Source organism: Halictus rubicundus, unplaced genomic scaffold (genome assembly GCF_050948215.1).
Source record: "Halictus rubicundus isolate RS-2024b unplaced genomic scaffold, iyHalRubi1_principal scaffold0065, whole genome shotgun sequence".
Classification (NCBI taxonomy): domain Eukaryota; kingdom Metazoa; phylum Arthropoda; class Insecta; order Hymenoptera; family Halictidae; genus Halictus; species Halictus rubicundus.
This window is the reverse complement of record NW_027488606.1, coordinates 726,810-740,018: the sequence shown is the minus strand read 5'-3', so window position 1 is coordinate 740,018 and position 13,209 is coordinate 726,810. Positions and strand designations below refer to the sequence as shown.

Below are 13,209 nucleotides of genomic sequence, written 5' to 3'. Positions count from 1 at the left end.
CCTATCCTATCCTCTATCCTATAATATCATCTATCATATACTATTCTCTATCCTATCCTATCCTATTCTGTATCCTATACTCTACCCTATCCTATCCTCTATCCTATCCTATCCTCTATCCTATCCTATCCTCTACCCTATCCTATCCTCTATCCTATCCAATCCCCTATCCTATCCACTATCCGATCCTATCCTCTATCCTATCCTATCCTCTATCCTATCCTATTCTCTATCCTATCCTCTACCCTATCCTATCCTCTATCCTATCCTATCCTCTACCCTATCCTATCCTCTATCCCATCCTATCCTACCCTCTACCCTATCCTATCCTCTATCCGATCCTATCCTCTATCCTATCCTATCCTCTATAATATCGTATCCTCTATCCTATCCTATCCTCTATCCTATACTATTCTCTATCATATCCTATCCTCTATTCTATACTATCCTCTATCGTATCCTATCCTCTATCCGATCCTATCCTCTATCCTACCCTATCCTCAATCCTATCCTATCCTCTACCCTATCCTATCCTCTATCCTATCCTATCCTATCCTCTACCCTATCCTATCCTCTATCCTATCCTATCCTCTATCCTATCCGATCCCCTATCCTATACTCTATCCTATCCAATCACATATCCTATCCTCTATCCTATCCAATCCCCTATTATATCCTCTATCCGATCCTATCCTCTATCCTATCCTATCCTCTATAATATCGTATCCTCTATCCTATCTAATCCTCTATCGTATAATATCCTCTATCCTATCCTATCCTCTACCCTATCCAATCGCCTATCCTATCCTCTATCCGATCCTATCCTCTATCCTATCTGTTTTCTCGTGCAGCGAGGTTGATTTGGATAGTGGAACTATCCTGTCAAGGATATACAGCGGTATACGGGATTTAAAGAGTTACCACTTGTTCGGTCACGAAAAAGAACCCTTTTTTATTTCACGATACCAGACGTTCACTACGGAGACGATAATCCCGCGATAGGCACGGTAGCGATAAGCGTCGAATCCGAAAGGTTTTGCGCGAGACGGTTACAAGAATGCGATAGGCGCGGAGATAATATACGTGTTGATCGTTCGCTGTCTGGATCAAGAAGACGAAGGACAACGGCAGGAACGTTTGTAATCGTAACGCGGCGCTATCGGTCGAAGCGCGCGATCGATATGTAAACTCGCACCCTCTTACCGGCAATTTTGAACGTTGGAGTCCTGAACACTATCCAATCCTCTATCCTAGCCTATTCTCTATCCTATCATCTACCCTATCCTATCCTCTATCCTATCCAATCACCTATCCCATCCTCTATCCTATCCTATCCTCTATAATATCGTATCCTCTATCCTATCCTCTATCCTATACTATCATCGAACCTATCCTGTTCTCTATCCAATCCTCTATCGTCAGTTCTATCCTATTCCATCCACTATCCTATCCTATCCTCAATCCTCTCCTATCCTCTATCCTATCCTATCCTGTATCCTATCCTATCCTATATCCTATAATATCCTCTATCCTATCCAATCCTCTATCCTATCCTATCCCCTATCCTATCCTCTATCCGATCCTATCCTTTATCCTATCCTATCCTCTATCCTATAGTATCATCTATCCTATACTATTCTCTATCCTATCCAATCTTCTATCCTATCCTCTATCGTATCCTCTATCCTATCCTCTATCCTATCCTCTATCCTATCCTCTATCCTATCCTATCCTGTGTCCTATCCTCTATCCTCTATCCGCTATCCTGTACTCTGTCCAATCCTATCCTATATCCTATCCTATCCACTATAATATCGTATCCTCTATCCTATAATATCCTCTATTCTATCCAATCCTCTATCCTATCCTCTATCCGATCCTATCCTTTATCCTATCCTATCCTCTATCCTATAGTATCATCTATCCTATACTATTCTCTATCCTATCCAATCTTCTATCCTATCCTCTATCGTATCCTCTATCCTATCCTCTATCCTATCCTATTCTGTATCCTATCCTCTACCCTATCCTATCCTCTATCCTATAATATCCTCTATCCTATCCAATCCTCTATCGTATCCTATTCTCTATCCTATCCTCTACCCTAATCCTATCCTCTATCCTATAATAACATCTATCCTATACTATTCTCTATCCTATCCTATCCTCTATCCTATACTATCCTCTATCGTATCCTATCCTCTATCCTATCCAATCCCCTATCCAATCCTCTATCCGATCCAATCCTCTATCCTATCCTATCCTCTATACTATCCTATTCTCTATCCTATCTTCTATCCGATCCTATCCTCTATCCTATCCTATCCTCAATCCTATCCTATCCTCTATCCTATCCAATCACCTGTCCAATCCTCTATACGATCCTATCCTCTATCCTATCCTATCCTCTAACCGATCCTATCCTCTATCCGATCCTATCCTCTATCCTATCCTATCCTCAATCCTATCCTATTCTCTATCCTATCCTCTACCCTATCCTATCCTCTATCCTATAACATCATCTATTATGTACTATTCTCTATCCTATCCTATCCTCTATCCTATACTATCCTCTATCGTATCCTATCCTCTATCCGATCCTGTCCTCTATCCTATCCTATCCTCTATTCTATCCTATCCTGTATCCTATCCTCTATTCTATCCTATCCTGTGTCCTTTCCTCTTCCCTATCCTATTATCTATCCTATCCTATCCTCTATCCTATCCAATCCCCTATCCTATCCTCTATCCGATCCTATCCTCTACCCTATCCTATCCTCTATCCTATCCAATCCCCTATCCTATCCTCTATCCGATCCTATCCTCTACCCTATCCTATCCTCTATCCTATCCTATCCTATCCTATCCTCTACCCTATCCTATCCTCTATCCTCTATCCTATCCTATCCTCTTTCCTATCCTATCCTCTATCCTATCCAATCCCCTATCCTATCCTGTATCCTATCCTATCCTCTATCCTATCCAATCCCCTATCCTATCCTCTATCTGATCCTATCCTCTATCGTATCCTATCCTCTATCCTATCCTATCCTGAACCCTATCGTATCCTCAATCCTATCCTATACTCCATCCTATCCTATCCGCCATCCTATCCTATCCTCTATCCTATCCAATCTTCTATCCTATCCTCTATCCTATCCTCTATCCTATCCTCTATCCTATCCTCTATCCTATCCTCTATCCTATCCAATCCCCTATCCTATCCTCTATCCGATCCTATCCTCTATCCTATCCTATCCTCTATAATGTCGTATCCTCTATCCTATCCAATCCTCTATCCTATAATATCCTCTATCCTATCCTATCCTCTAACCTATCCAATCCCCTATCCTATCCTCTATCCGATCCTATCCTCTATCCTATCCTGTCGTCAATCCTATCCTATCCTCTACCCTATCCTATCCTCTATCCTATCCTATCGTATCCTCTACCCTATCCTATCTTCTATTCTATCATATCCTCTATCCTATCCAATCCCCTATCCTATCCTCTATCCTATGCTATCCTCTATCCTATCCTATCCTCTATCCTATCCGATCCTCTATCCTATCCTATCCTCTATCCTATGCTATCCTCTATACTATCCAATCCCCTATCCTATCCTCTATCCGATCCTATCCTCTATCCTATCCTATCCTCTATCCTGTCCTATTCTCTATCCTATCATCTACCCTATCCTATCATCTACCCTATCCTATACTCTATCCTATCCAATCACCTATCCTATCCTCTATACGATCCTAGCCTCTACCCTATCCTATCCTCTATCCTATCCTATCCTCTTTCCTATCCTCTATCCGATCCTATCCTTTATCCTATCCTATCCTCTATCCTATAGTATCATCTATCCTATACTATTCTCTATCCTATCCAATCTTCTATCCTATCCTCTATCCTATCCTCTATCCTATCCTCTATCCTATCCGATCCTCTATCCTATCCAATCACCTATCCTATCCTCTATCCTATATCATCTATCCCATACTATTCTCTATCCTATACTATCCTCTATCGTATCCTATCCTCTATCCCATCCTATCCTCTATCCTATCCTATCCTCTATCCTATCCTATTCTCTATCCTATCATCTACCCTATCCTATCCTCTACCCTATCCTATCCTCTATCCTATCCTATCCTCTATCCTATCCAATCCCCTATCCTATCCACTATCCGATCCTATCCTCTATCCTATCCTATCCTCTATCCTATCCTATCCTATATCCTATCCTATCCTCTATCCTATCCGATCACTTATCCTATCCTATCCTCTATCCTATCCAATCACCTATCCTATCCTCTATACGATCCTATCCTCTATCCTATAATATCATCTATCATATACTATTCTCTATCCTATTCTATCCTATTCTGTATCCTATACTCTACTCTATCCTATCCTCTATCCTATCCTATCCTCTATCCTATCCTATCCTCTACCCTATCCTATCCTCTATCCTATCCAATCCCCTATCCTATCCACTATCCGATCCTATCCTCTATCCTATCCTATCCTCTATCCTAACCTATTCTCTATCCTATCCTCTACCCTATCCTATCCTCTATCCTATCCTATCCTCTATCCTATCCTATCGTCTACCCTATCCTATCCTCTATCCTATCCTATCCTCTAACCTATCCAATCCAATATCCTATCCTCTATCCGTCCCTATCCTCTATCCTATCCTATCCTCTATCCTATCCTATTCTCTATCCTATCCTCAACCCTATCCTATCCTCTATCCTATCCAATCACCTATCCTATCCTCCATCCTATCCTATCCTCTATCCTATCCAATCCTCTATCCTATCCTCTATCCTATCCTCTATCCTATCCTAGAACTCAACCCTTTCCTATCCTCAATCCTATCCTATACTCCATCCTACCCTATCCGCTATCCTATCCTATCCTGTCCTCTACCCTATCCTATCCTCTATCCTCTCCTATCCACTATCCTATCCGATCCCCTATCCTATCCTCAATCCTATCCAATCCTCTATCCTATAATATCCTCTATCCTATCCTATACTCTACCCTATTCAATCCCCTATCCTATCCTGTATCCGATCCTGTCCTCTATCCTATCCTATCCTCTATCATATCCTATTCTCTATCCTATCATCTACCCTATCCTATCCTCTATCCTATCCAATCACATATCCTATCCTCTGTACGATCCTATCCTCTATCCTATCCTATCCTCTATCCTATCCTATCCTCTATCCTATCCGATCCTCTATCCTATCCTATCCTCTATCCTATCCAATCCTCTATCCTATAATATCTTCTATCCTATCCTATCCTCTACCCTATCCAATCGCCTATCCTATCCTCTATCCGATCCTATCCTCTATCCTATCCTATCCTCTATCCTGTCCTATCCTCTTTCCTATCATCTACCCTATCCTATCCTCTATGCTATCCAATCATCTATCCTATCCTCTATACGATCCTATCCTCTACCCTATCCTATCCTCTATCCTATCCTATCCTTTTTCCTATCCTATTCTCTATCCTATCATCTAGCCTATCCTATTCTCTATCCTATCCAATCCCCTATCCTATCGTCTATCCGTTCCTATCCTTTATACTATCCTATCCTCTATCCTATAGTATCATCTATCCTATCCAATCCTCTATCCTATCCTCTATCCTATCCTCTATCCTATCCTAGAACTCAACCCTTTCCTATCCGCAATCCTATCGTATACTCCATCCTACCCTTTCCGCTATCCTATCCTATCCTCAATCCTATCCAATCCCCTATCCTATCCTCTATCCGATCCTATCCTCTATCCTATCCTATCCTCTATAATATTGTATCCTCTATCCTATCCTATCCTCTATCCTATACTATTCTCTATCATATCCTATCCTCTATTCTATACTATCCTCTAACGTATCCTATCCTCTATCCGATCCTATCCTCTATCCTACCCTATCCTCAATCCTATCCTATCCTCTACCCTATCCTATCCTCTATCCTATCCTATCCAATCCTCTACACTATCCTATCCTCTATCCTATCCTATCCTCTATCCTATCCGATCCCCTATCCTACACTCTATCCTATCCAATCACATATCCTATCCTCTATAATATCCTATCCTCTATCCTATCCAATCCCCTATTATATCCTCTATCCGATCCTATCCTCTATCCTATCCTATCCTCTATAATATCGTATCCTCTATCCTATCTAATCCTCTATCGTATAATATCCTCTATCCTATCCTATCCTCTACCCTTGCCAATCGCCTATCCTATCCTCTATCCGATCCTATCCTCTATCCTCTATCCTATCCTAATCTCTATCCTATCCTATGCTCTATAATATCCAATCCCACATCCTATCCTCTATCCGATCCTATCCTCTATCCTATAATATCATCTATCCTATACTATTCTCTACCCTATCCTATCCTCTATCCTATCATATCCTCTATCCTATCCAATCCCCTATCCTATCCTGTATCCTATCCTATCATCTATCCTATCCTATCCTCTATCCTATAATATCCTCTATCCTATCCAATCCTCTATCCTATCCTATTCTCTATCCTATCCTCTACCCTATCCTATCCTCTATCCTATCCTATCCTCTACCCTATCCTATCCTCTATCCTATCCTATCCTACCCTCTACCCTATCCTATCCTCTATCCTATCCTATCCTCTATCCTATCCTATCCTCTATCCTATCCAATTCCCTATCCTATCCTCTATCCGATCCTATCCTCTATCCTATCCTATCCTCAAACCTATCCTATCCTCAACCCTATCCTATCCTCTATCCTATCCTATCCTCTATCCTATCCTATCCTGTATCCTATCCTATCCTCTATCCTATCCTATCCTCTATACGATCCTATCCTCTATCCTATCCTATCCTCTATCCTATAATATCATATATCCTATACTATTCTCTATCCTATCCTATCCTCTATCCTATACTATCCTCTATCGTATCCTACCCTCTATCCGACCCTATCCTCTATGCTATCCTATCCTCTATCCTCTACCCTATCCTATCCTCTATCCTATCCTATCCTCTTTCCTCTCCTATTCTCTATCCTAACGTCTACCCTATCCTATCCTCTATCCTATCCAATCCCCTATCCTAACCTCTATCCTATCCTATCCTCTATCCTATCCTATCCTCTATCCGATCCTATCCTCTATCCTATCCTATCCTCTATCCTATCCTATTCTCTATCCTATCCTCTACCCTATCCTATCCTCTATCCTATCCAATCACCTATCCTATCCTCTATACGATCCTATCCTCTATCCTATAATATCATCTATCCCATACTATTCTCTATCCTATCCTATCCCCTATCCTATACTATCCTCTATCCGATCCTCTCCTCTATCCGATCCTATCCTCTATCCTATCCTATCCTCTACCCTATCCTATCCTACCCTCTACCCTATCCTATCCTCTATCCTATCCTATCCTCTATCCTCTCCTATCCTCTATAATATCGTATCCTCTATCCTATCCTATCCTCAATCCCATCCTATCCTCTACCCTATCCTATCCTCTATCCTATCCTATCCTCTATCCTATCCAATCACCTATCCTATCCTCTATACGATCCTGTCCTCTATCCTATAATATCATCTATCCCATACTATTCTCTATCCTATCCTATCCTCTATCCTATACTATCCTCTATCCGATCCTCTCCTCTATCCGATCCTATCCTCTATCCTATCCTATCCTCTACCCTATCCTATCCTACCCTCTACCCTATCCTATCCTCTATCCTATCCTATCCTCTATCCTCTCCTATCCTCTATAATATCGTATCCTCTATCCTATCCTTTCCTCAATCCTATCCTATCCTCTACCCTATCCTATCCTCTATCCTATCCTATCCTACCCTCTACCCTATCCTATCCCCTATCCTATCCTATCCTCTATCCTATCCTATCCTCTATCCTATCCAATCCCCTATCCTATCCTCTATCCGATCCTATCCTCTATCCTCTCCTATCCTCTATAATATCGTATCCTCTATTATATCCTATCCTCAATCCTATCCTATCCTCTACCCTATCCTATCCTCTATCCTATCCTATCCTACCCTCTACCCTATCCTATCCCCTATCCTATCCTATCCTCTATCCTATCCTATCCTCTATCCTATCCAATCCCCTATCCTAACCTCTATCCGATCCTATCCTCTATAATATCGTATCCTCTATCCTATCCTATCCTCTATCCTATCCTATTCTCTATCCTATCATCTACCCTATCCTATCCTCTATGTTATCCAATCACCTATCCCATCCTCTATACGATCCTATCCTCTATCCTATCTTATATTCTATCCTATAATATCATCTATGCTATACTATTCTCTATCCTATCCTATCCTATCCTGTATCCTATCCAATCCCCTATCCTATCCACTATCCTATCCTATCCTCAATCCTATCCTTTCCTCAACCCTATCCTATCCTCTATCCTATCCTATTCTATCCTCTATCCTATCCTATCCTCTATCCTATAATATCCTCTATCCTATCCTATCCTCTATAATATCGTATTCTCTATCATATCCTCTATCCTATCCAATCCCCTATCCTATCTTCTATCCTATCCTATCATCTATCCTATCCTATCCTCTATCCTATAATATCCTCTATCCTATCCAATCCTCTATCCTATCCTATTCTCTATCCTATCCTCTACCCTATCCTATCCTCTATCCTATAATATCATCTATCCTATACTATCCTCTATCCGGTCCTATCCTCTATCCTATCCTATCCTCTATCCTATCCTATCCTACATCCTATCCTATCCTCTATCCTATCCAATGTTCTATCCTATCCTCTATCCTATCCTCTATCCTATCCTCTATCCTATCCTCTATCCTATCCTCTATCATATCCTATCCTGTGTCCTATCCTATCCTCTATCCTATCCAATCCCCTATCCTATCCTCTATCCAATCCTTTCCTCTATCCGATCCTATCCTCTATCCTATCCTATCCTCTACCCTATCCTATCCTCTATCCTATCCTATCCTACCCTCTACCCTATCCTATCCTCTATCCTATCCTATCCTCTATCCTATCCTATCCTCTATCCTATCCAATTCCCTATCCTATCCTCTATCCGATCCTATCCTCTATCCTATTCTCTATAATATCGTATCCTCTATCCTATCCTATCCTCAATCCTATCCTATCCTCTATCCTATCCTATCCTCTATCCTATCCTATCCTACCCTCTACCCTATCCTATCCCCTATCCTATCCTATCCTCTATCCTATCCTATCCTCCATCCTATCCAATCCCCTATCCTAACCTCTATCCGATCCTATCCTCTATCCTATCCTATCCTCTATAATATCGTATCCTCTATCCTATCCTATCCTATATCCTATACTATTCTCTATCATATCCTATCCTCTATCCGATCCTATCCTCTATCCTATCCTATCCTCTATCCTATCCTATTCTCTATCCTATCATCTACCCTATCCTATCCTCTATGTTATCCAATCACCTATCCCATCCTCTATACGATCCTATCCTCTATCCTATCTTATATTCTATCCTATAATATCATCTATGCTATACTATTCTCTATCCTATCCTATCCTATCCTGTATCCTATCCTATCCTCTATCCTATAATTTCATTTATCCTATACTATTCTCTATCCTATCTGTTTTGGGTCTTCGTTGGGTTCCGTAACGAGGAACCTTTAACTTACGATCCGAATGATTGAGAGAAATAAAATGTGATTTGTGGGAGAGCTAACTGATTTATTAGTGTTACCACTGCGATTCTCGGAAAAGAGAGCGAGGGCTCGACGGATTGCCGTGTATATTGACGCGGCTCTCTCCCCTCGCCGCGCACCCCGAACTACTCGGTCCGCCCGAAGTGTGCGGGGAGGGAGGGAGACGAACCGCGACGACGGCCGAGTCCTCGATACAAACAAGGTTCGACATTCGCTAATTTGCTGTGTGTGCGTGCGGACGCACATCGGCACCGAACAGCTGATTGTTCGAACATACCGCCCGCCTCGTTGTCGGGTCGGCAACGAAATAATACAGATATTACTACAGATATTTACAGTTATTTACAATTATTTGCAATATATACAGTGTGCGTCTAAGCACCGCCCGCCGTGAAAAGAGTCATGTTTCCTCGCCGGTGGAATGCTCTGAGGAAATGAGCGGTACAAGGCGTTGGATGGCTCTGGTGGTGGTACGGGTAGCGGTCTTCACGGCAGCCACACGTACTCGTCCGTCGGATCCCCGATGCACTTCGACGACTCGTCCGAGAGGCCATTTCGTAGGCGGCGCGAGATCGTCCTTCAGGAGCACGACCGCTCCGACAGCAAGATTCTCCCGTGCCCTTTGCCATTTCGGGAGAGTCTGCAGCTGGCTCAGGTATTCGGTACGCCACCGCTGCCAGAAACCTTCCAGAAGTCTGGATACAAGGTTCCATCTCCGTCGGCCTGCGTCGTACGTGATTTCGTCACCCGGTTCTGGAACTGCGCACAAAGAAGAAGCGTTAACCAGATGATTCGGCGTGAGGAAGGGAGGATCATTTGGATCGTCGGACAAGGCGGAGAGGGGTCGAGAGTTCATACAAGCTTCCACTTGGCACAGCAGGGTGGAAAGCTCCTCGAAGGTGAGCTGTTGTTCCCCTATTGTGCGTCGTAGATGCCTCTTCGCGGATTTCACGGCCGCTTCCCACAGACCGCCGAAATGAGGAGAATACGGCGGTATGAACCTCCATTCCGTTCCGTCGGCGGCCAGCAATTCCGCCGTTTCCTTGTAAAAGGTCGATGCAGCGTTGAACATGCGCTTCAGAAGCTGATCGGCACCTCTGAACGTCGTAGCGTTGTCACTCAGCATCTGGTGACATCTTCCGCGTCTGGCTACGAAGCGTTTGAAAGCGGCGATGAAGGAGGCTGAGGACAAATCGGACACGACATCTAAGTGGACCGCCTTCGTGCACAGGCACACGAAAACGACGATGTATCCTTTGGTGGTCCGTTGCCCTCTTGCTCTCGTCATGAGCATCGGAATCGGACCAGCATAATCGACTCCGCTGACCGAGAATGCCCTGGCTGGTTGCACTCGCTGGGCAGGCAGCATTCCCATTTGCTGGTTGCTGGTACGCCCTTGGAGTCGAGTGCAGGTAACGCAACCTTTTACGACCCGTTTCACCAGCGTCTTGTCTCGCGGAATCCAGTGGCGGAGCCTGAGCGTCGCCCGCGTCAAGTTCACTCCCCCATGGAGCGTCCGAAGATGAGCTGACCGGATCAACAATGATGCCAACGGAGACTGTCGGTCGACTATCACAGGATGTCTCTGGTCGAATGAAACTGCTGCGTGGTCCAGTCGTCCTCCCACTCGTAAGACACCTTGACGATCTATAATCGGCCGAAGAGAAACGAGGGTCGAGGTCGATTTGACTATCTTACCCTTCTCCATTTCCGCAAGTTCGTCGCCAAAGTCGTCAGCTTGACTCATTCGGTGGACGCTCACCCACGCCTCGTCGATTTCAGTGGCTGTCAGGAACCCGTGCTGCGGTGTACCGATGGAGCGAGCGTTGTTTGCGAAGCGTCGCATATACGCGGTCACTCGGACCAGCCTCAACGCTGACGAGAATCGGAGAGGGTCCCAGGGCGATTCGAAGACGGCTCGCAGACTGGGATGGTCGCCGGACTTCGTCTTACTTACCATCGTCGTCGTCACCGTCACTCTGCGCTCCGGAGCCTCGCTCTCGTCGACGTCACGTGCGCCAGGCCAATCCTCCTGAGGCCCTGACAACCACGAGGGACCGCTCCACCAGAGGTCATCGTCGACCAGTACCTGCGCTGAAATCCCACGCGTGGCAAGGTCCGCAGGATTTTCGTCTGTCCTCGCGTGTCGCCACTCAACGTCCGGTAGCAGGCGCTGGATCTCGGCCACCCTATGTGCCACAAACGGTTTCCACCTGGAAGCATGAGACCTCACCCAGGCTAGGACGACCGATGCATCGGTCCACGCATGCATAGTCACGCTGTGAGGCCGCATCGAATCTCCTACTGCTCTCAGCAATCGGGCCAGCAGTAGAGCGCCGCACAGCTCCAGCCTGGGAATGCTCTGTGGTTTCGTTGGAGCGACCTTGGTCTTCGCCATCAGTAGGTGCGTCTCGGCCCTTGCACCGGTAACTGGCACCCTTATGAAGACGGCTGCGGAGTATGCCCTTTCCGACGCGTCGCTGAATCCGTGCAGCTCTATACTGTCGCTGGTCGCCGCACGATAGCCAATCCATCTCGGAACTGTGATTCGATCGGTCCTCTCCATCTCGAATCGAAGTTGCTTCCATCGCTCGGAAAACAGCTCAGACAGTGGCTCGTCCCACGACAATCCAGACAACCAGAGGTCCTGCAGCAGGATCTTCGCGGCAATGCTGATCAGAGACAGCCACCCCAATGGATCGAAAAGCCTGGCCGTCTCAGACAAAACCGATCGTTTGGTCCATCGTTGACCTGATGTGGCAGTCCTGAGCTTCGGAGCCGCAAGAGACAGAGTGTCGTTCGCCGTGCTCCATTTGAGTCCCAGTGCTCCTGCCTCTTGGTGACCCTGCAACAACTGAACGAGACCGGAGCTCGACGACAAGTAGTTGGTCGCCCACTTATCCAGCGGGAATCCGCCCGCCGTCAGGGTGTCCGTGAGTTGACGTCGAGCCTCCTCGGTGTCGTCGATGTCATCTCCTCCGGCCAGAATGTCATCGACATACGAATTCGCTCGGAGGATCGCTGCACCCCGCGGAAATCGAGCCTTCTCGTCGTCGGCAAGTTGGAGCAGTACTCTCGAGGCGAGGTACGGAGCCGACGTCGTGCCGTAGGTCACCGTCGTCAAACGGAAGTCCCGTACTTCCTCGCTTGGATCGTTCCTCCAGACGATCCTCTGCCAGTCCCTGTCCTCTGGGTGCACCTTGATCTGGCGAAACATTTTTACAATGTCCGCCGAAAAGGCATGCCGATGGAATCGCCACCTCGTTATTACAGCCCAGAGGTCAGTTTGGAGCTTCGGTCCGGCAGCCAGGTAGTCGTTAATTAAACGTAAGAGCCATTAAACACTACTCTTATTTTCTTCCCGGATGGTTTTTCCCGCCACACGGCGTGATGCGGAAGGTAATTCTCCCCCCCGCCAGTCGAGT

The 13,209-nt window shown here is 45.2% G+C and overlaps 2 protein-coding genes across 2 annotated transcripts; both read right to left on the bottom strand.

Annotated features, from left to right (window-relative positions):
• Positions 1 to 10,184: 10,184 nt before the first annotated feature.
• LOC143363593 (uncharacterized) lies at positions 10,185 to 11,744 on the bottom strand. The gene has a single exon (XM_076804158.1). The coding sequence runs from the start codon at positions 11,742 to 11,744 to the stop codon at positions 10,185 to 10,187; it is 1,560 nt and encodes a 519-aa protein (XP_076660273.1).
• A 193-nt stretch (positions 11,745 to 11,937) lies between these two features.
• LOC143363592 (uncharacterized) lies at positions 11,938 to 13,001 on the bottom strand. Its single transcript, XM_076804156.1, has 2 exons — positions 12,018 to 13,001; positions 11,938 to 11,973 (listed from the first exon to the last, which is right to left on the bottom strand). The coding sequence occupies exons 1-2, from the start codon at positions 12,999 to 13,001 to the stop codon at positions 11,938 to 11,940; spliced, it is 1,020 nt and encodes a 339-aa protein (XP_076660271.1).
• Between the last annotated feature and the right edge of the window lie 208 nt (positions 13,002 to 13,209).

What these genes read in the sequence shown, in the direction of transcription:
- LOC143363593 (XM_076804158.1), bottom strand. Translation starts at nt 11,744, where the DNA reads ATGGTAAGTAAGACGAAGTCCGGCGACCATCCCAGTCTGCGAGCCGTC.
- LOC143363592 (XM_076804156.1), bottom strand. Translation starts at nt 13,001, where the DNA reads ATGTTTCGCCAGATCAAGGTGCACCCAGAGGACAGGGACTGGCAGAGG. An exon ending in CATCGGTCGTCCTAGCCTGG is followed by an intron (nt 11,974 to 12,017) that starts GTGAGGTCTCAT and finishes TGTGGCACATAG; the next exon opens with GGTGGCCGAGATCCAGCGCC.